This window comes from Malaclemys terrapin, chromosome 5 (genome assembly GCF_027887155.1).
Source record: "Malaclemys terrapin pileata isolate rMalTer1 chromosome 5, rMalTer1.hap1, whole genome shotgun sequence".
Classification (NCBI taxonomy): domain Eukaryota; kingdom Metazoa; phylum Chordata; order Testudines; family Emydidae; genus Malaclemys; species Malaclemys terrapin.
Window position 1 is genome coordinate 87841613 of NC_071509.1, and position 23772 is coordinate 87865384.

The 23772-nt window shown below is 43.6% G+C and overlaps 1 protein-coding gene across 2 annotated transcripts in view; it reads left to right on the top strand.

Moving 5' to 3' along the window:
- The window catches only part of ZNF827 (zinc finger protein 827), a 154824-nt gene that overhangs the window by 81134 nt on the left and 49918 nt on the right, over positions 1 to 23772 (top strand). For both annotated transcript variants that reach the window (XR_008445079.1, XM_054029807.1), the window contains exons 6-8: positions 5229 to 5468; positions 6415 to 6472; positions 18499 to 18602. Coding sequence is in view for 1 of the 2 variants with exons in the window: in XM_054029807.1 (XP_053885782.1) it covers positions 5229 to 5468; positions 6415 to 6472; positions 18499 to 18602 (402 nt within the window). In the remaining variant the exon portion in view is untranslated. The remainder of the gene's footprint in view (positions 1 to 5228; positions 5469 to 6414; positions 6473 to 18498; positions 18603 to 23772) is intronic.

Genomic DNA, 23772 nt, shown 5'->3' on the forward strand with positions numbered 1-23772 from the left:
CAATCACAGGCAAATTTAATGGAAAAGCTAATAACGGGTTCAATTGGTAAATAATTAAGTTATAGTTATATAATTGGTGCTAGTCAACATGGTTTTATGGAAAATAGGTCACATCAAATAAACTTGATTTCATTCTTTGAGGAGATTACAAGTTAGGTAGGGTTACCATTCGTCCGGATTTACCCGGACATGTCCTCCTTTTGTGTGCTAAAAATAGCGTCCGGGGGGAATTTGTAAAGCACTCACAATGTCCGGGATTTCCCCCTCCCCTGGTAGAGCAGAGCGAGCGGCTGGGAGGGCTGCAGGAAAGTCCCGGGCTGGACTCCGGAGCAGCTTCCTCCTCCCACCCCCCCCTCCCTGCATTCTGAGCCGGCCGGCAGCTCCTCCTCCTGCAGCCCGCTCCGGCAGCCCTGTGCAGGGCCAGGGACCGGGTTTTGTGTTGTGCTGGGGAGCTCAGCCATGTGTCCGGCTGGCACAGAGCCCAACACCCTGTTCTGAGCAGCAGGGTAAGGGGGGGCAGGAGAAGGGACAGGGAGGTTCTGGAGGGGGCAGTCAAGAAACGGGGGGGGGCTTTTGGAGGGGAGTGGAGAAAGTTTTGGGCAGTCAGGGTACAGGTAGGGGGTAGGGTCCTGGGGGGCAGTTGGGGGGGTGTCTTAGGAGGGGGCAGTTAGGGGACAAGGAACAGGGAGTCTTAGGTAGGGGGTGGGGTTCTGGAGGGCAGTTAGGAGCAGGGGTCCCAGGAGGGGGCAGTCAGGGGACAAGGAGCGGGGGGTAGGGGGCTGGGAGTTCTGGGGGGGAGCTGTCAGGGGGCAGGAGTGGGGAGAGGGATCGGAGCAGTCAGGGGACAGGGAGCAGAGGGGTTTAGATGGGTTGGGAGTTCTGGGGGGGCTGTCAGGGGGCAGGAGTGTGGAGAGGGATCGGAGCAGTCAGGGGACAGGGAGCAGAGGGGTTTAGATGGGTTGGGCGTTCTGGGGGGGGCTGTCAGGGGGCAGGGGTGGGGAGAGGGATCGGAGCAGTCAGGGGACAGGGAGCAGAGGGGTTTAGATGGGTTGGGAGTTCTGGGGGGGGCTGTCAGGGGGTGGGGAGTGGTTGGATGGGGCGTGGGAGTCCCAGGGGTCTGTCTGGGGGTGGGGGTGTGGATAAGGGTTGGGGCAGTCAGGGGACAAGAGGCAAGGAGGCTTAGATAGGGAGTGGAGTCCCGGGGGGCAGTTAGGGGCAGGGGTCCCAGGAGGGGGCAGTCAGGGGACAAGGAACGGGGGGAGGGTTGGGGGTTCTGGGGGGGCGGGAAGTGGGAGGGGCAGGGGCGGGGCTCCTCCCGTCCTCTTTTTTGCTTGTTGAAATATGGTAACCCTAAAGTTAGGGATAACTGGGTGAAATTTAATGGCCTGAAATACACAAGTCAGATTAGATGAGCTAATGGTCCCTTTTTGCCTTGAATCTTGAAACTCTATGAATCTTTGAAAGGCTGGAATGCTGATGTAGGAAGACCAGGGCTCTCCCAGTACCATGTGCTGGACAATTATAGCTGCCTTGACCGGTTTTGGAATGTAGTGTAATAACTGAGATAGTGTGGCCCTGTCCCATTAAGGGATTTATAGATCAGCATCAGACTATGAAGTGAATCTGGAAGTGAACAAGAGCCAGTGCAGATTGAATTTTTGTCTAGAGCCACATAGGGAGTTATAGTATTCTAGACTGGAGCTGACAAATGCATGGACTGCTGAGACAGATTTCATCATCTGAAAGGAATGGACAAAGTCTTCATGCTAGCCAGAGAAGGAAGGCAGCATTTTTGATTACTGCCATTGTTTGGATGTCCAGTGTTAGTCATGAATCTAGCATGACTAAATGTTACAAAATGTTAGCTACCAGACTTCAGATGGTAAGGAAGTGGAATTTACTAGTTCCTCAAAGAGTTTCTCTTCTAATTAGTATTACTTCTGTTTGTTCAGGGGTCAATTTGAGCCAGCTGTTCTTTATCCAGGCTCTAATTTCCTACATATGCTAAAATATCTGGGCCACTTTGTGCTAAGTGTAAGAGCTGCAGAGCTGCATTTATGTAGGAAGACTGACCTAGTAGATAGGGCACTTGAGACCAGGATTCAGTCCTTGGCTCAGCCACAGACTTCCTGTGTGAACTTGGACAATTCACTTATCTACCCTGTGCCTCAGTTCCACATCTGTAAAATGGAAATAATACTTCCCTGCTGCACCAGGGTATTGTGAAGATAAAAATCTGTTAATGATTGTGAGGTGCTTGGATACCATGGTGATGAGACTATATAAATATCTAAATAGGTAGAGAGACATATTATCAAATGTATTGCTGTCATCATGGCTAATATTTATCTCATGATGTCCTCTAATACTAAACAAGAAGGGTGACAGAATTAAGGCTTGTGAACTGTATGTCAGAGGTCTAATGATGGAGTAACAGCTGGCTATCATCACTCTAGGTGATCATAAGGAAAGGAAAGAGCACAGTTAGCTAAACACAATTTAAATCCACTCCTTCCAGGACATGTAGGTGAAGCAGCACCTCGTGGTGGATTGTGTCAAAAGCAACTCACATCAAAGAGCATCAGCGTTGTTGTTTTGCTTCTGTTCAGTTCTGTGAAGTTGTCCGTCCGTGTTACCAATGCTTTGCCGGTTGTAACTTGGCCTGAAGCCAGGTTGGAAGAGGTCAGCTGTTGCTAGAGCCAGTTCACTCTCTCTTTCCCAGGAAAAACGGGGTTGAGAGCAGATGGTAGTTGATGATGTGGGCATCGACCATTGATTTTTGGAAGCTAGATCACAGTATTTCATGCTTCCTGGTGGTTGATTACCACCTTTGAGAAAGCCATTGACTACTTCTATTTCTGTCAGAAATGGGCATTACATTTGCTGCTGACTCTGGAGCACATGACTTATGAGGAGAGGCTGAGAGAACTGGGATTGTTTAGTCTCCAGAAGAGAAGAATGAGGGGGGATTTGATAGCAGCCTTCAACTACCTGAAGGGGGGTTCCAAAGAGGATGGAGCTCGGCTGTTCTCAGTGGTGGCAGATGACAGAACAAGGAGCAATGGTCTCAAGTTGCAGTGGGGGAGGTCCAGGTTGGATATCAGGAAAAACTATTTGACTAGGAGGGTGGTGAAACACTGGAATGCGTTACCTAGGGAGGTGGTGGAGTCTCCTTCCTTGGAGGTTTTTAAGGCCCGGCTTGACAAAGCCCTGGCTGGGATGATTTAGCTGGGAATTGGTCCTGCTTTGAGCAGGGGGTTGGACTAGATGACCTCTTGAGGTCCCTTCCAACTCTGATATTCTATGATTCTATGATTCTATGATTCTGGCAAGCCTGTAGGGATATGCATCTAAATTGAGGCACAGATTTTTAAAAAAAGATAGTACCTTTTGTTATTGAGAGTGGGCTTAGTTCTGAGAAGAAGAATGATGAACATGCTTCCTGCAAATGAGAGGCTGTCATGGATTCTCAGTTTTCTGAGCAAAGTAGGAGGGAGGTCGTCAGGTCTGTGGAGAAAAAGCATTCTTATTGGTTGACTTACAAATCAGAAAAGTTCCTTTAGATACAGTTTGGTGGATACTATAAGTCAATGAGAAGAATAATTTTTGGCCTTCTCACCATCATAGTCCAGGCCTCTTCAACTTCTTTATGGTATGCTGCAGTCAAAAAGAACCTTATCAGTAGGGAAGCCAAAGCTCTGGAGTAGAGCAGTTCGAAATGGAAATTTCCATCCCACTGGAAATTCCAAAATTTCCTGCAAAATGAATTTTTTTGTGGGGGGAGAAATGTATCTGGTCAGTCAAATCATTCAATCTGGACAACATTGAAATGTTGATTTGTTCTGATTTTGATTTTTTAAAAATTAAAATTATAATTAATAATGTGGAAACTAAAAGGTGTTTCAAAACCAAACACTCCTTAGGGCCTTCCACTCTCCTTTAAACTTTGTTTATAATTGAAAAAACTGAAGTGGAAGTCTGGAACCAACTGTCAGTTCAGGTTCTTAAAGTGAAATTACACTTCAGAGCAGCCCACCTGCTTTATAGGTATTTTGGTGTCCCATGATCAAGCTGCCTTAAAGTGCAACCTTTAAGGTCCTTTTGAAATGGACGGTAGCCAGTATTTCAAGGGGACATATCTTCACCCTGCAGCTGCATCGCAGCACTTAAGAATAATCTAGGTGTACCTACACTGTAGAAAACTGAACTGAGAATTGGTTTTTAGATTATCACCTCATTTTCTTAATTTAGAAGGCCAAGTTTTAGGGCACTGGGGAAGAAGACAGAAGAGGGAAAAATTGGACTTGGAGAGTCGAGCAGGAAGGGTACTATGGGTTTGTAGTGTTTTAAGAGAAAATTCCTATGCCTATTATAGAAAATGGGTTTTAAGAAAGAGAGGAAGCATAAAAATGTTCCTTCTAATATATTTGTTCTTAACATGTGCATAGGATAACTTTGTGTGTGTGATGAGGTTTCAGCTCGTTGCCCTTTGGGAATTGGTGTACAGCTGTGACATAATTTAAAAAAACCAAAAACCTTGGCCAATTAGACTGTGACTGACTAATCAGTGCCCACAGACAGTAAATTAAATAACTATAGTTTTTTAAAAACAAAAATACATTTTTGGGCTATCTTCCCATTTCTGTTTAGAAAAATAGTCTCATGAATATAATTCAGATAGGTTTCAGAGGGGTAGCCGTGTTAGTCTGTATCAGTAAAAACAACAAGGAGTCCTTGTGGCACCTTAGAGATTAACAAATTTATTTGGGCATAAACTTTCGTGGGATATAACCCACTTCATCAGACGCATGGAGTGGAAAATACAGTAAGCAGGTATAAATATACAGCACATGAAAAGATGGGAGTTGCCTTACCAAGTGGGAGGGTCAGTGCTAACGAGGACAATTCAATTAGGGTGGATGTAGCCCATTCCCAACAGTTGACAAAAGGGGCTGAATATCAACAGAGGGAAAATTACTTTGTAGTGCTAACGAGGCCAATTCAATCAAAATGGATGTGGTGGATAGTAATTCCCCCTCTCCCCTCTGGAGATCTAAACCAGGCCAGGACCACTATACTCAGCTACTTGCTTTCAGTCCTTTTTATGCTGATACCCTAGTAATATGTAAAACTAGTATTTGTTATTCCTCCTGACTTGTTTTGACAATTTTTAATTGAATTAAACAATTTTGTTTGTTGTTTTTGTTTATTTTAAAACATATTTGCAGCTGAAAGTTACAAGGAAACCCAGATGGTAAAGATTAAAGAAGAACCAATGGAAGTTGACATTCATGAGTCCCAGCCCTCAATTTCACCCAGCCAGACAGTTGGTTACAGCACTTTATTAGGGAGAGAGATTACTGAACACATACAAAAGGTACCAGAGGGCCGAGTGCTCCCGGAGAGAAACCTCTTCAGCCAGGATATATCAGTGAAGATGGCTTCAGAGCTGCTCTTCCAACTGTCAGGTAAAGACATTAGATATAGCTGCCATAGTGCTCTTTGGAAGTAGAATTTAAAGAACAAAAGAAGATGGCTAACATTTTTCTGATTTTACACAAAGTTAAGTCTAGTATGGTATAGAAAATAATAGAAATGTGAAACTTTCTTCTACGCCTTACATTTGAAATTCAAAAGCTTCCCCATAGTGTTGGCCAAGAATTCTTTAGCTATTTAGAACAGTGGTTTCCAAACTTGTTCCGCCGAACTGTGCAGGGAAAGCCCCTGGCAGGCCGGGCCGGTTTGTGTACCTGCTGCGTCCACAGGTTCGGCCGATCGCAGTTCCCACTGGCCGCGGTTCGCTGCTCCAGGCCAATGGGAGCTGCAGGTACACAAACCAGCCCGGCCCGCCAGGGGCTTTCCCCGCACAAGCGGCGGAACAAATTTGGGAACCACTGATTTAGAATATAGTTTTGCGTGTTGTCAGTCAGGGCAGTTTCATAACATTTTAACTGTTTTGGAAAAGCCAGAGTTCAGCTCCTGTGTCTTGAAAGCTAATTAAATAATTCCTGACAGCTGGTAGATACAGATCTGAAAGTAAAGTAAAGGAGGGTTTCTGTGGACGACATCTATTGGAATAAGCACCTGATGGCTGCAACATCAATAGTTCTTCTGGCTGCTTTACAGATTCCCACTCACAGAGGGGGCAAGCAGCGGAGAACACAGAAAGATTTTCATTGCCATAAATTGAACAAATGCAAGATTTGTGAATAATGATGCTAAAATATGAAGCAAGGCAAATATTGGGATAGCTACAGTTTAAAATAAAAATGATTCTAGTGTTTTTAACTCATTCTAATGATTGGATAAAAGTTTTCCTGTATTGTAGTATAAACCAGTAAGCATATAAAATAATTAAAAATCTGAAAAAATGGGTTACTCATGCTAATTTAAATTATCTTTGTTCTTCTGCAGAAAAGGTGAGCAAAGAGCACAATCACACTAAAGATAACACCATCAGAACCACAACCAGGTAAGTAGCATCCATTTAGTGCTGCAGCATAAATTGCATGGGTTAACTTTACATTGCAGTTCATACTTTAAAATGACACCATTTCACAATTGTAATATCATATTATACATGTAAGATAGTTTTCTGTGCCCAGGGTAACATATGACTAAAAAAATTAGGCCTATAAATCAGTGCATATTATGAGGCCATAAAATGAGACAAGATGGCACCCTGGCAAGGGAAACTCCATACCAGAGCTATCTGTGGAAATGATTCTTCCTTTCCCTGACCAAATGTGCAAATATTCCACTGGAAATTGATTTTCCTAGTTTATTTTTTCTGCAAAACAAAATGTTATTTCGGTAAACTATAACTTAAAAGAATATCAGTTACAATTGGTGAGTAAGGAATTATCTGACAGTACAGTTTTTAACACCTTTTTTGTATTAGCCCATATCTTGTGATTCATTTTCCTGACAAACTCAGACTTCTCAAATAACAGTTCAGTTTTGTGATTTGGTCCCACTGAGATGGACCCTCGTAGTTTCTTTCAGGTATGAATTTTAAAAATCTATTCAGATTGTATGAGGTAAAAGCTAATGAAATATTTGATGTAGACTAACTGTCAGGGTTAGGAAAATGGGGCAAAATTGGCAGAGAATTAAGACAACTAACATATGATTCAACCAGCCTATATGTTCTTAGAGGGCTGATGTACAGTATGTTCCATGAGAACAAGCCCATAAGGCGTTTATGCTTAAATAAGGAAGAGTGACTTGTGTTCCTGATATAAGGAGCTTCCTGATCTCTTCAGTAAATGGAGGCTGTGAGACCTCTTTAAAAACTGTATTGCACTAAGCACTTATTTACCAAACCTCCTCTTCTAACTCTGCCATTCAGTTTGAATGAACATTATACATTATGTACACTATATATCCAAAGGGCTATATGAATAGCACTTTTTTGTAAACACTTTGTATGCATTTAAGAGAGTAAACAAAAGGGCACATTGAATTAATAATGACCTTATTCTCTGGGAGTTGGTACCTAGCTTAACTTCAGGACTTTGTATTTTAATTATGCCTTATATTTAAGATAAGCTGGGATCTCAGCATGTCAAATGAATACTTTGCTCTGTGAGCCTAGAAATTCCAAATTCATGTTAGAAGCTAAAATGTATGAGTTATGCAGTGAAGTGTAAATACCAAGAGAGAATTTGCTCACCTCAAAAAGTTTCACTTCTCTGGCCTTTTCACATCTACTTTGAATCCATTATCCATAATGTTCTCATACTTCTGCTCAATTAAAGGGAAATAAGTTTGTAGGGTTTAATGGACAGGAACTTTTTACCATTCTTAAGCCAGCCTTGGAGTGTATTAACACAAATATTTGTACAACACTGTGATGGGGTGAACTAGGCCCAAAGGCCTCCTGTTGGAGGCCTCAGGGTTCTGCCACACCCATACCAGGAAAGAAGCAGTGGAGAGGTCCTCCAAGCAGGCTAGAGTGGCTGCAGGCGAAGCAGCCAATCAGGGCCCAGGAGGACTATATGAAAGGAGCTGCACAGCAGTACAGGCAGTCCTCGGACTTACGACACAATTGGTTCCTGAATATTAAGTTGAAAACGTCATAACTCGCATTTTCCATAGGAACAATGTCGGATCGAGCGCTGTAAAGTCGAAACCGACATCATAAAGTCGAAACATGATGACAATTTATAAATGTCATAAGTGCCATTCATTGTAAGTTTAACGTCGTAAAGTTGAGGACTGCCTGTAGTTATTTGCTGCTTGGAGCAGGAGAAGAAAGGACTATAGGTCTGGCTGCCTGGAAGAGCAGCAGGGCCCCATACGGTTTGCTAGCAGGGACTGGGGAAGCATTGAGGGAGCTCCTGGCTGGTTGCTAGGGCCTGGGGAGGGCTACAGGAAGCCCTGGGGATACAGCCACATACCAGGGCTGGACTACTTAAAGACCAAAGCCCAGGAAGGGCTAGAGAGAGAGACACCACCAGAGGGGCACTGAAATAGGCACCAGTGGGTAACCGTATACACCGGAAGGGATTTGTGCTGTTTAACATGCAGACAGTGATTCGGCCAGAGCGCTGAGTCACTGAAGACCTGCCTGAGAACCACCGAAAGGGGTCACCAGAACTAAAGAATACAGACACACTCAACCAGAAGGGGGCACTCGCGAGAGGTGGGTTCCAACACCGTTACAAACACCTAACACATTTTAGGCACTACTGTAATGTACATAATAAAAATTTTAAAATGTTGATTAGTCACCACCAAGTAAGGGCTAGTATGACCCAAGTAAAGTGTTCTAGTGCTCCTGATTCTTATCAGTTGAGCTTACAATTAATACTCAAGACTGCACAGTGTTACGCATCTTGCATGAAACATCTTTGGCAGCCCTGGCACATGCCATGCATTTAGCTGGGCTGCAGGAATGACCTGTAATTGCTGCTGCTGTTCACCAGGGGCTGCTGTAGTGCCTGCTGAACAGGCAGCTTCTCTGCCTTCCTTTGCTGCTCCCCCTGCTGGATCTGAGCAGGGTAGGAGCAGCCAGGAGGAGGTGGTGACGGCAGCAGCAGCAGCAGCAGCAAGAGCAAGCAGAGGAGGCAGTGGCAGAGACAGAAGTTGAGGGGCCCATTACAGACTCCAGACTTCCCCAGCTTTCCTCCCGTCATCCTCCAGACAAAACCACACAGCTTCCCCTTCACTCATCCACTCTCAGCCTCTGGCTACTCCCTTCCAGTAACATCCCCATACACTTCCACCCATCCTCAGCCAGCTTCCCCCACCATCCAGTCACAACCAATACCCACACTAAGTCCCCGTCAGTTTCTTTCAGATATCTACAAGCACCTTCCCTCAGCCTCCCCACCGCCACCTCTGCCAAAGCATACCCCACTCACCAGCACTTAGCTACTCCTCAGACCTGCAGATGGCCTCCTGCACCCACCCATCCTAAGCACCCTAGCATCAAGACAACTTCCAGCACCCAACCATCTACCTAGCACCCCAGACATCCTCAGCACATATGACGGCTGCCATCTTGACCAGTACATTGGGGATTGAACCAGTGGCTTGAAACCAGAGCTTGAAACAAAAGAGCCAGTCTTTATAATTGGAAGCTATAACAGATTCATTCTTTGTGGATAAGGCGAAGGTAGGGCTCACAATATTTACTACCAGTGGATTACTTTCTCTGGACAAAGTATAGCTCGTCCTGGGCATCTGAGGCTCACAGCCCTTTGATTCCTATATGTGCCCCTGCTTGTGTGATGGCCACCATCTTGGCCAGCACCCTGGAGGTTTAACAGAGGACCTACAGAGTTAAAAGCTCTGAGGTTGAGCTAAAGATAGCTGTAACAGACTCACATTGTCTAAGACTACGGCACAGAGGGGAACAGTAATATACACTGTTTAGTGGGCTGCATGTGCACATGCCTCAGCTGTCAAGTTTTGTGCAGCTCCATGCGCTACTTCAGCTACTGCTTAGTGTTGACCATAAGCTTATGTTTATGGTTACATGCAAATTATTTGTAAATATTAGGGTTGTCGATTAATCACAGTTAACTAATGTGATTAACTCAAAAATTGATCGATTAAAATTAATTGCAATTAATCGCAGCTCTAATCACACTATTAAACAATATTTAATAAATTTCAATTGGTATTCTATTTTGGATGTTTTTCTACATTTCCAAATATGTTGATTTCAATTACAACACAGAAAACAGAGTGTACAGTACTCACTTTATTTTTATTACAAATATTTGCACTGTAAAAATGATAAACAAAAGAAATAGTATTTTTCAGTTCACCTCATACAAGTAATGTAGTGCAATGTTTTTATCATGAAAGCGCAACTTACAAATGTAAATTTTTTTTTGGTTACATAACTGCACTCAAAAACAATGTACAGTAACTCCTCGCTTAACATTGTAGTTATGTTCCTGAAAATTGCTACTTTAAGTGAAACGGTGTTAAGCAATTCAATTTCCCCAGAAGAATTAATGTAAATAAGGGGGGGTTAGGTTCCAGGGAAATTTTTTCGCGAGATAAACACACACACACCGTGTGTATGAGGGAGAGGGACGCGCATTGCCCCTTTAAGTATGCCAACCGCACTCTAAGTATATTGCCTTTTTAAGTAGATCAACAAGTTGAGACAGCAGCTGCTGCCAGCAAACTCCCTCCATCCTGAGCCCTGTCGTGTCCCTTCCCCCTGCTCTGTGGAGATGGTATACAGAAGCGGGGGGCAGGAGTGAGGAGAGGGGGACACCCTGACATTAGCACCCTTCTGCCCCTTCCACCCCTCCCTCTCCCCCCCCCCCCCGCACAGCAAGCAGGAGGCTCCCGGGAGCAGCTCCAAGGCAGAGGGCAGGAGCAGCACACGGCAGTGGGGTGAGAGACAGCTGAACTGCCGGCAATTGATAATTGATAGCCTGCTGGGCGGCTGCTGCACAGGGAACTTAGGGGAGCTGATAGGGGGCCTGCTGGCCCCCCTGGTTCCAAACCCCCACCAGCTAGCTCCAACGGACTGCTCTTTCTGCAAGCAATGGACAAAGCAAGCGGCTGCTAAACACGTTATTAGGGAGCATTGTGCAACTTTAAACAAGCATGTTCTCTAATTGATCAGCAACATAACAACAAAACAACATTAACTGAGATGACGTTAAGTGAGGAGTTACTGTAAAACTTTAGAGCCTACAAGTCCACTCAGTCCTACTTCTTGTTCATCCAATCGCTAAGACAAACAAGTTTGTTTACATTTACAGGAGATAATGCTGCTCGCTTCTTAATTACAATGTCACGTGAAAGTGAGAACAGACGGTTCTCGTGGCACTTTTGTAGCCGGCATTGCAAGGTATTTACATTCCAGATCTGCTAAACATTCGTATGCCCCTTCATGCTTTGGCCACCATTCCAGAGGACATGCTTCCATGCTGATGACGCTTGTTAAAAAATAATGCATTAATTAAATTTGTGACTGAATTCCTTGAGGGAGAATTGTATGTCTCCTACTCTGTGTTTTACCCGCATTCTGCCTTATATTTCATGTTATAGCAGTCTCGGATGATGACCCAGCATGTTGTTCATTTTAAGAACACTTTCACTGCAGATTTGACAAAACACAAAGAAGGTACCAATGTGAGATTTCTAAAGATAGCTACAGCACTTGACCCAAGGTTTATGAATCTGAAGTGCCTTCCAAAATCTGATCGGGATGGGATGTGGAGCATGCTTTCAGAAGTCTTAAAAGAGCAACACTCCGATGCGGAAACAACAGCACCCGAACCGCCAAAAAAGAAAATCAACCTTCTGCTGGTGGCATTTGACTCAGATAATGAAAGTGAACATGCGTTGGTCTGCACTGCTTTGGATCGTTATTGAGCAGAACCTGTCATCAGCATGGATTCATGTCCTTTGGAATGGTGGTTGAAGCATGAAGGGACATATGAATCTTTACCGCATCTGGCACATAAATACCTTGCAACACCGGCTACCGCAGTGCCATGAGAGTTCCTGTTTTCACTTTCAGGTGACACTGAAGAAGTGGGCCGCATTATCTCCTGCAAATGTAAACAACTTGTTTGTCTGAGCAATTGGCTGAACAGAAAGTAGGACTGAGTGGACTCGTAGGCTCTAAAATTTTACATTATTTTATATTTGAATGCAGTTTATTTTTTGTACATAATTCTACACTTGTAAGTTCCATTTTCATGATAAAGAGATTGCACTACTATACTTGTATTAAGTGAACTGAAAAATATTTCTTTTATCTTTACAGTGCAAATATTTATAATAAAAATAAATATAAAGTGAACTCTGTACACTTTGTATTCTGTGTTGTAATTGAATATATTTGAAAATGTGGAAAACATCCACAAATATTTATATAAATAGTATTCTAGTTATTGTTTAACAGCGCAATTAATAGCAATTAATTTTTTTAATCGCTTGACAGCCTTAGTAAATATAAAAATTAGCTGATTAAATGTAATGTGGAGCAGCTCAAAATTTGGCAGCTATAAGTACTAGATTTCTTTGACTTCTGTCTGGATAATGTCCACGTAGTACAATAAGGAGAGTAGAGAGTGAATGGGGAAAGTAGAGAAAGGTTTACTAGATCAGTTTAACTGTAATTATCAGTGAGCTTCCCAACGGCAAATAACCTTTCACTATGAATGCAAGCCTCTCACTCAGACCACATCAGTAGAAATCACATTGTCCTCTCTCTATAGGGGAAGATTATGACAGGAGATGTATGTCTGTGTCAGTCTTCAGACTGACAATTATTGTATCCAGGCTAGCAGGATTAACTTGCTTGGGCATGCTGCTGGCGCATATGCTCTGAGTCTGGACTCCTCGCAGTGTAACACTTCATAAAACCCAATACTTTGTTCCTTGGCCTGAAAAGGTTCCCAGTTCTTTACAGAAGCAATGTGTTTCTTTACAATTTCTATTTAATCAATTTTTTTTAAGATGGCCAAATCAACTCTATGAAAATGTTTAGCTATCCCCAAACTCCCTCTCTCCCAAAGTATGGTGGGTTTGTTCTGTACATAATTACTAATTACTTGTGATGGTAGAATGCAGATGTGGTTAATCCTATTCTGGAAAAAATCACTTCCTCCATCCTGCCTCATGATGCCTTTTAAAATACAGTTGTCCCTATCTATTATACATTCTCAATTTAGCAGATATCAGGTTTAAATGTAATTTTCATTTTGTTCTGGGTGAAATCATATTTAACATGCAAGGGGAAAAGAATGACTTTCCAACAAATAGACTATTCTTTTCTATTTTAATTTTGGTGTAATGTATTGTAGGCAAGTCTTGTTTCTGTTCATGTCTTTAGTTGAATGCAAAACAAAACTGCTCTATGACATATGACAATCAGTATCAAAACTAACTTATTAACTATTACAGTTAATAAAGAAAGTATATTTTCAAAGTCAGATATAAGTCAATTCAAAATAGTGTTTGTATTCTGCAGTCTTTGAGAAGGCATCATTTTGGTCAATTATAACAATTTTTTCCTGCTCCTACATTTGATTATTTTATAATACTGTCCAGGATAGGGAATTATACGAGGAAAGCCAACTAAACTTTAGCTAAGTTGCAGAATACCACGTCAAAAGAGAACCAGACAGGGTATTTCATGACTTACTTAGAACTCCATTCCTAATTATCTTAACTGGTTAGATGGTTAAATGCTCTCATTAAGAGATGTAATCAAAACAATCCTGCTCCTTCCTCCCGGCCCACAAAAAAGTTCAGATTGGACAGAAGAGTACAAATTAAAACAAAAACAAAAAAAAATCAATTCTTAGTTACTGATACATAGCTTGATGTTGGGTTGTCACTAAATTATCCTGAAGCATTTTAGGGTATGTCTACACTACGGGATTAATCCGAATTTATATAATTCGGATTTGAAAAACAGGTTGTATAAAGTCGAAATGAATGCGGCCACACTAAGCACATTAATTCGGTGGTGTGCGTCCAAGTACCGGGGCTAGCGTCGATTTCTGCACCGTTGCACTGTGGGTAGCTATCCCATAGCTATCCCATAGTTCCCGCAGTCTCCCGCGCCCATTGGGATTGTGGGTTAAGATCCCAGTGCCTGATGGGACAAAAAACATCGTCGCAGGTGGTTCTGGGTACAGCCTCACCTCCTCCCTCCCTCCCTCCCTGCATGAAAGCAACGGACGGCAGACAACCATTTTCGCGCCTTTTTTCCTGGGTGGGTGAACACTGCAGACTCCCTACCACGGCAAGCATGGAGCCCGCTGAGCTCAAGACAGCAGTCATGAATATTGTAAACACCTCGCACGTTCTCGTGGAGTTTATGCTCAGCCAGGACCAGAAAAACGAGGCGAGGAGGCAGCGGCGGCGGCAGCGCAGCGACAAGCATGATGAGGACATTGACATGGACATGGACACGGATACAGAATTCTGTGAAACCACGGGCCCCGGTGCTTTGGAGATCATGTTGTTAATGGGGCAGATTCTATCCATGGAACGCCGATTCTGGGCAAGGGAAACAAGCACAGACTGGTGGGACCGCATAGTGTTGCAGGTCTGGGACGATTCCCAGTGGCTGCGGAACTTTCGCATGCGTAAGTGGCTGCGGAACTTTCGCATGCGTAAGTTCCACATGGAACTTTGTGACTTGCTGTCCCCTGCCCTGAAACGACAGAATACCAAGATGAGAGCAGCCCTCACAGTTGAGAAGCGCATGGCGATAGCCTTGTGGAAGCTTGCAACGCCAGACAGCTACCGGTCAGTCGGGAATCAATTTGGAGTGGGCAAATCTACTGTGGGGGCTGCTGTGATGCAAGTAGCCAAAGCAATCACTCAGGTGCTGCTACGAAAGTTAGTGACTCTGGGAAATGTGCAGGCTATAGTGGATGGTTTTGCTGCAATGGGATTCCCTAACTGTGGTGGGGCGATAGACGGAACCCATATCCCTATCTTGGCACCGGAGCACCAAGTACATAAACCGCAAGGGGTACTTTTCAATGGTGCTGCAAGCACTTGTGGATCACAAGGGACGTTTCACCAACATCAATGCGGGCTGGGCGGGAAGGGTTCATGACGCTCGCGTCTTCAGGAACACTACTCTGTTTAAAGGGCTGCAGCAAGGGACTTACTTTCCGGACCAGAAAATAACCGTTGGGGATGTTGAAATGCCAATAGTTATTCTTGGGGACCCAGCCTACCCTTTAATGCCATGGCTTATGAAGCCGTACACAGGCCGCCTGGACAGGAGTCAGGAGCTGTTTAACTACAGGCTAAGCAAGTGCAGAATGGTGGTAGAATGTGCATTTGGCCGTTTAAAAGGTCGCTGGCGATCATTATTGACTCGCTCTGACCTCAGCCAAAGAAATCTCCCCATTGTTATTTCTGCTTGCTGTGTGCTCCACAATCTCTGTGAAAGTAAGGGGGAGACCTTTATGGCAGGGTGGGAGGCTGAGCAAATCGCCTGGCTGCTGATTACGCGCAGCCAGACACCAGGGCAATTAGAAGAGCACACCAGGAAGCGCTGTGCATCAGAGAAGCTTTAAAAACCAGTTTCATGACTGGCCAGGCTACAGTGTGAAATATCTGTTTGTTTCTCCTTCATGAAAACCCGCCCCCTTTACTGACCGATTTTCTGTAAGGAACCCACCCTCCCCCTTCCCCCAGCTTTCTTTCAAACCAAATAAAGTCACTATCATTTAAAAATCATTTATTCTTTATTAATAGATTAGAAAAAGAGGGAGGGAACCCGGGTGGTATTTGGGAGGAGGATTGCTGGGAAGGAAAAAGCCACAAAGAAAAGGTTAAAAAAATGACAGCCTTTTGCTTGGGCTGTCTACTGGGGTGGAATGGGAAGGTGTACGGAGCCTCCCCCCCCGCGTTCTTACACGTCTGGGTGAGGAGGATACGGAACATGGGGAGGGAGGAGGGTGGAACAGGGGCTGAAGCGGCAGTCTGTTTTCCAGCAGCCGTTCCTGAAGCTCCACCAGACGCCGGAGCATGTCTGTTTGCTCACGCAGCAGCCCCAGCGTTGCATCCTGCCTCCTCTGGTCTTCCTGCCGCCACCTCTCATCTCGAGCGTCCCTCCTCTCCTCACGTTGGTCCCTCCTCTCCTCACGTTGGTCCCTTCTGTCCTCACGTTCACTGGCTTCTTTCCTATACTTTGAAACTGTTTCCTTCCACTCATTCAGATGAGCTCTGTCACTGCGACTGGATTCCATAATTTCAGAAAACATCTCGTCTCGCGTTCTCTTCTTACGACGCCTTATCTGTGATAACCTTCGGGATGGAGGAGGGAGGCTTGAGGAATTTGCAGCTGCTGTAGGGAGGGGAAAAAAGAGAGAATTGTTTAAAAAGCTACATTTTGAAGAACAATGCTTATACTCTTTCATGGTGACCAACACTATTCACATTACAGAGCACATGTGATTTCTGTGCAAGGTCGCATTTTGCCTCTTAATGCTGAGTGCCTGTGGCTTTGCTGCTAGAGATCACAGGTCTGGGCAACAGAATTCGGCTTGCATGCGGCCATGGTAAGCCATTGTCTTACAGCTTCTGCGCCCTCCTTTCCCACATACCAAGCATAGCCTGTAGAGTGCTGCGGTTTTTCTGTTAACATTCAGCAGCACCAGAAAACAAACTAACCACCCCCCCCTCTCGCCATGAATTCTCTGGGATGATCGCTGTACCCCTCCCCCCCACCACGTGGCTGGTATCAGGGAAGATCCCTGCAGGCACCAAACTAACCACCACCACCCCCGCCGCCGCCCCCCTCCCGCCATGAATTCTCTGGGATGATCACGGTACCCCCCCCCCCCACCGCGTGGCTGGTAACAGGGAAGATCCCTGCTAGCCAAACGCGAAAAACTCAGGCCCAATTTCCCATCTGCGCTTGGCTATCTGCAGGGAAGGATTTATTTTCCGCCACAGGCAAACAGCCCAGTAGGAACGGCCACCTCTGTCCCCTTAATTAAGTTCCCGTATTTCAACCAGGTTACCAGGAGTGATATCACTCTCCTGAGGATTACACAACAAGATAAAGAACAGATGTTGCTTGAATGCCAGCAAACACCGGGACCATACGCTGCCAGGCTTTGTCAGGCAATGATACCAGATTACTTGCTGCAAGCATGGCGTGGTCAAGTGTCCTACCATGGAGGAGGGAATAAGGATGCACTGCCCAGAAACCTTCTGGCAAGGCTTTCGGAGTACCTCCAGGAGAGCTTCATGGAGATGTCCCTGGAGGATTTCCGCTCCATCCCCAGACACGTTAACAGACTTTTCCAGTAGCTGAACTGACCACGAATGCAAAGTCAGGCAAAGTAATCATTAAAAACCGTTTGCTTTTAAAACAAGTTTTATATTTTAAAAGGTAAACTCACCTGAGGTCCCTTCCATGGGGTCAGAGTCTTGGGTACTGGCTTGGGAGGCTTGGGAGGGTACTTCAGTCAGGGTGAGAAAAAGATCCTGGCTGTTGGGGAGAACGGAGTGCTGTGTGCTCTCTGCAAGCTCATCCTCCTCCTCCTCCTCTCCCCCATCGGCAGAATCCTCAGGCGTTGCTGATGAGACTATCCCCGACCCAGAATCCACGATCACAGGTGGGGTAGTGGTGGCAGCCCCCCCTAGAATTGCATGCAGCTCGGCGTAGAAGCGGCATGTCCGCGGCTCTGACCCGGAGCGACCGTTTGCCTCCTTTGTTTTTTGATAGGCTTGTCTGAGCTCCTTGACTTTCACGCGGCACTGCTCAGAATCCCTATTGTGGCCTCTCTCCATCATGCCCTTGGAGATTTTTTCAAAAGTTTTTGCATTTCGTCTTTTAGAACGAAGTTCTGCAAGCACTGAATCCAGATCCAGTACCTCCCTCACGGTCCATGCTGGTGCTCTTTTTCGATTATCGGCCTGCATGGTTACCTGTGCTGATGAGCTATCTGTGGTCACCTGTGCTCTCCACGCTGGGCAAACAGGAAATGAAATTCAAATGTTCGCGGGGCTTTTCCTGTCTACCTGGCCAGTGCAAACGAGTTTAGATTGCTGTCCAGAGCGGTCACAATGATGCACTGTGGGATAGCTCCCGGAGGCCAATACCATTGAATTGCGGCCACACTATCCCTAATTCGAAATGTTAAAATCGATTTTGGCGCTACTCCGCTCGTCGGGGTGGAGTACAGAAATCGATTTAAAGGGCCCTTTACATCGAAATAAATAGCGTCGTTGTGTGGACGGTTGCAGGGTTAATTCGAATTAAAGCTGATAAATCCGAATTAAAGTCGTAGTGTAGACCAGGCCTTAGAGACACAGTTTTCACTTTAATAGGAAATTTGATGTAGGGGTGCCACTGAAGTAAGATCACTGTACGCAGCATCACATACGGCATCTGTTTCAGTAGGAGTCTTGTACACCAAAAAAAACTTAATTGAACATGAATTAGAAAAGTATTAGGATCAGGTGTCACACTTACTTCTTTAGCTAGGCAGTGTTTTGTTTACTAAAAGAAATTTTTTTCCCCCTCAGCCCTTTCTTTTCTGAAGATACATTTAGACAATCGCCATTCACTTCCAACTCAAAAGATCTCCTGCCCAATGAAACTGCTCTTCATGGAAGGATATCAGCACCAGGTATGGCCTTTTTTCTATTTAATTACTTTTAATTTGTTTAGCATAAAAAGACCTATTTACTAGATATCCTAGATATAGTACTGTCTGTATTATATTTACTCAGTACATTAAACATCTATAGCTCCCCTTAATACAACTTAGTTTGCTGTGTAAAAACAAACTCAGCCACCCCAAAAAAGAATATTTTTAAAAAGAAAAAAGCAGACTAAGATAAGTTTCTTCATAATTGCCTGAGCACTTATGTTGTTAGTCTTTAAATAACTGTCTCTAAAAAAAACCCCAAAGCCAGAACCCCCAAAGCCAGAACCTAAAAAGGATGTACCTCAATATTATAAATTGAGTGTATTTCTTTTCACATCCTATATTTAAGGGAAGTATAAAGCTGTCTGATAAGAAATAATTATTGCCCTCTGGCTCTCTCATTGGTGGCCAAGCCCACCCTTCCAACTCATAAAATACAGGAAAACTCCCTGTAATTTCCAAATATGCAGTTCACGTGCCTGAACGGCTCAGCTTTCCAATACAATTCTCTTACCCATATCATTCATTTAGGACCCTATCCTGAAAGGTGGTAAGCACCTCCTACAGCATGCTGAGTGTTGTCACTACCCATTAGGAGATAGGAACTCTCAGCAGCTTTCAAGACGTGCTCAGAACTGCAGAAGACGTAGCCTGTAGAGCCAACACTCTTGTACCATACCAGAAGCATCATCCCTCAGCATGAAATCTTGATTTACATTATCAGAATTATTGCAATGAAATTATGATTATTCTCAAGAGTCGGTGTTTTAACTGAGGTAATTGGAACTATAGTGTATGTTTTTGTATCAGATAAGTTTGAATAGTCAAAAAAAAGTTGTTATCCAGAGGGTGATTGCTTAGGAATCATTTTTAACTATTTGTTTGTCCCTTATTGTTACCATTTACATGTAGCATATAAGTGTTACTTATTTAGTTATTTATATATAATATATTGGTTAGATAGTGCATATTGTTTACTGGTCATATTGTAAGGAGACTATATGTTGGATCAATATGTAATTTGTATGGATAAGTATGCATAAATACTGGTTTCCTTTTCATTGTTTACTTCATACTTTTGGAACAACTCTTTCTTATGAGATTTTTCATCACTTTTCACAAGAGAATAATAACCCTTTGATAAGTGAGGTTGGAACCGAAGTGATAAAATAGTTTTACAGTAGCATTGTGATGGTGATTTAAAAAAATAAAAATAATAATTATATATAATGTATAATCTCAGAGAGCTGAGAATTCATTCTCTGTTAGTAGAAGGTCCTAGTCCTTCTCTGTTTCTGGTGGAAATTGTCAAATCTACCCTCAGGAGCTTCCTTCTAAACAAAACCTGTTTTAAGCAACCACTCAAGAAATGGACAAATTGACCAATTAAATAAGGTGTTCTAATGACAGATCAGAATTGTACTCAGTATTTTGGGAATACTTTAGGTTGGTCTCTTAAGATAGGACGTTGCCTAATAAGAGTTGTGTCCAGTACGTCAGAGGTTCTCTACCTTTTTCTCTCTGAGCCCACCCCATGCTACAAAAACTCCAGGATCCACCTGTATCACAACAACTGTTTTTCTGCATATAAAAATCTGGGCCGGCATTAGAGGGTAGCAAGCAGGGCAGTTGCTCAGGGCCCTATGCCACAGGATGCCTTGTAAAGCTAAGTTGCTCAGACTTTGGCTTCATCCACACACGACGGGGCTCAGGCTTGGGCTTTCTGCCCTGGGCCCCATTGAGTCTAACTCCATGCCTGCTTGGTGAACCCCCTGAAACCTGCTCGCAGCCCTCCAGAGGTCCCCAGATCCCCAGTTGAGAACTGCTGCTGTATGTGTTTCAGTGTGTTTTCAAAAAGCTTTGGATAAAGTCCCTCTGAAGATAGATCTAAGAAAGCTTGCTACTATAGAGTGAGGAATAGAGTCATTTCATGGAGTAGAAGATGATCAAGAGATAGGGTACAAGGAGTAAAAATGGCTAATTAGTATGGAAAGAGATGCTCTAGTAAAAAGATGTACTTACAAACAAGGCTGCCATATATTAATGAGTTGGAAGAGTAACTGGATAATGAAACTTGCTGAGAACACAACATTATTTAGGTTAGTCAAGACTCAGAAGGATTGTGAGGAAATCCAGAAGGATCTAAGAAAACTCGGCAATTAGGCAATGTGAGTGCAGATTAAATCTAATACAGGTAAGTAAAATACACATGGAAGGAACTGTTTAAACCATTTATATCCAAGTCTGTGCAGAAGACAGTTTTCTTGAAGGTTGGTCTGAGTCTGTGGAATGAACTCCCACAGACCAACTACAACAGTTAAGGTCCAGGTTGTGTCAGGTGTGAAAACAACCGGACCCTCTCAGATTGGATCAGCTCTCCTCCACCTGCCTGTGGGGGTCAGCGGAGCGACAGCTGGGTACCCTGCACCTGCTTGCCGCCACCACCTTGCTATGCTCTATGTATTGTGAAGTGAGTGTGGCAAGGAGTTGCAGCGCCTGTTATTCTGCAGTGCACAGGAGACAGCAGTGCACTGAGGTATAACTTACAAGCACTGCCTATATAGCTTTTTTTAGGGCAGTAATACAATTCCCACTAGCCTAAGAGTATGTCTACACTACCCGCCGGATCGGCGGGCAGTGATCGATCCAGCGGGGATCGATTTATCGTGTCTAGTCTAGATGTGATAAATCGACCCCCGAGTGCTCTCCCATCGACTCCTGTACTCCAGCGCCGCGAGAGGCGCAGGCAGAGTCAACCGGGGAGCGGCCGCAGTTGACTCACTGCGGTGAAGACACCACAGTAAGTCAATCTAAGTATGTTGACTTCAGCTATGTTATTCACGTAGCTGAAGTTGTGTAACTTAGATCGTCCTCCTCTTCCCCCCCACCCCCCAGTGTAGACCAGGGCTAAGTTTCTTGACCTGGGCTGGGATGCTCACTCTAAAATGCTGTGTAGACATACCCTTAGTTGGCAGAAGCAGGGTCCACGTGGATACTTAGTTGCGGCAGGCTAACGTGGGGTAGGTTTACACCCAAGCTTTCCACAAACTAAATGTTCATGTGGGCAAGCCCTGAGAATTAATAGTGAAATAAATTAACATCAGAGAAGAAAGACCAGCAGCCACATCACATGAAAGAAAAGCTATGGCTGGGCAACCAAGGAAATAAGACTGAAATTGCAATAGCTCTCTGAACTGCAACCCAGTCAACATGCTAATAATTTGTGATGAGTCATTATTTTGAGCGGGAAATGTAGTATCCTTTAGAAGTAATACCTAAACTAAATAGTCTTTGAGAAGGCCCCAAACCAAAGGTTCTTGAGCAAAATATGCAGTCATGGGATAAGAGGGAAGGTCCTCTTATGAATTAGTAACTGGTTAAAAAATAGGAAACAAAGGGTATGAATAAATGGTCAGTTTTCACAATGGAAAGAGGTAAAAAGTGGGGTCCCTCAAGGATCTTTACTGGGACCTGTGCTGTTCAACATATTCATAAATTATCTGGAAAGGGGAGTGAATAGTGAGATGGCAAAATTTGCAGGCATACAAAATTACTCAAGATTGTTAAGTCCAAAGCTGACTGCAAAACATTACAAAGGGATCTCTCAATACTGGGTGATTGGGGAACAAAATGGAGATAAAATTCAATGTTGATAAGTGCAAAGTAATGCTCAGTGGGAAAAATAATCCCAACTATACATATAAAATGATTGGGTCTAAATTAGCTGTTACCACTCAAGAAAGAGATCTTGGAGTCATCATAGATAGTTCTCTGAAAACATGTACTCAGCGTGCAGCAGACGTCAAAGAAGCTAACTGTGTTGGGAACCATTAGGAAAGAGACAGATAATAAGACAGAAAATATTATAATGTCAATATACAAATCCGTGGTACATGCACACCTTGAATACACCATCTCAAAAAAGATATATTAAAGTTGGAAAAGGTACAGAGAAGGTCAACAAAAATGATTAGTATGGCATGGAACAAATTCCATATAAAGAAAGATTAAAAAGACTGGTACTGTTCAGCTCAGAGAAAAGATGACTAAAGGGGGATATGATGGAGGTCTATGAAATTATGAATGGTGTGGGGAAAGTGAATAGGGAAGTGTTATTTACCCCATCACATACCACAAGGGGTCACCCAATGAAACTAATAGTCACCATGTTTAAAACAAACATAAGGAAATATTTCTCTACCCAACATACAGTCAACCCATGGAACTTGTTGCCAGGGGGTGTTGTGAAGACCAAACATTATAACTGGGTTTAAAAAAGAATTAGATGAGTTCATGGAGAATAGATCCATCAGTGCCTATTAGCCAGGATGGTCAGGGATGCAACCTCCTGTTCTGTGCATCCAGAAGCCAGGACTGAACAACGGGGGATGGATTACTTGATAATTGCCTCTGTTCTGTTCATTCCTGTGACACATCTGACACTGGCCACTGTTGGAAGACAGGATACTGGCTGAGGTGGACGATTGGTTTGATCCAGTATGGCTATTCTTATATTCTAATGTTTGATACATTTACAGGACTTTTTTTCTTCTCCTTTTCCCTTTGTTTATTGAACATTCTGATATAATTTCCCATCTCTTCCTGTGGTGTTGGTATCAGCCAAATAAAATCATTTTTGGTAAAGAAAATAATGACCTGTCATCATCAACTGTTCTGTGTACATTGAGAACTTTATTGTTAAGAGCTATCAATCCAATATCACACACAGTTTTCACAAAAATTAGTACTAGTCACACACAAAATAAATTTTAAGATAACCAAAACACCACTCTATGCGTTGCACAGAATCACTGTAGAGAGACTCCACTTTTCACATTGCAATTCATTGAACCTATCTGAGAGAGAATCTCATTTTATTTAACAATAAACAGAGAATTGTAAACAGATTCCACTGTACTTGATTTGGAAATGAGAAGAGTAATAGGTGGGAGGAGGATGAAACTCAGTTCTCAATTAAACTCTTCTATGTCACTGAGTCTTGATATTTATATAACTGTGAAAGATGCAGACATTCATAGATTCCAGGATCAGAAAGGACCATTGTGATAATCTATAACACAAGCCTCTGAACTTCCCTAAATTATTCATAGAGTATATCATTTAGAAATACGTCCAATTTTGATTTTAA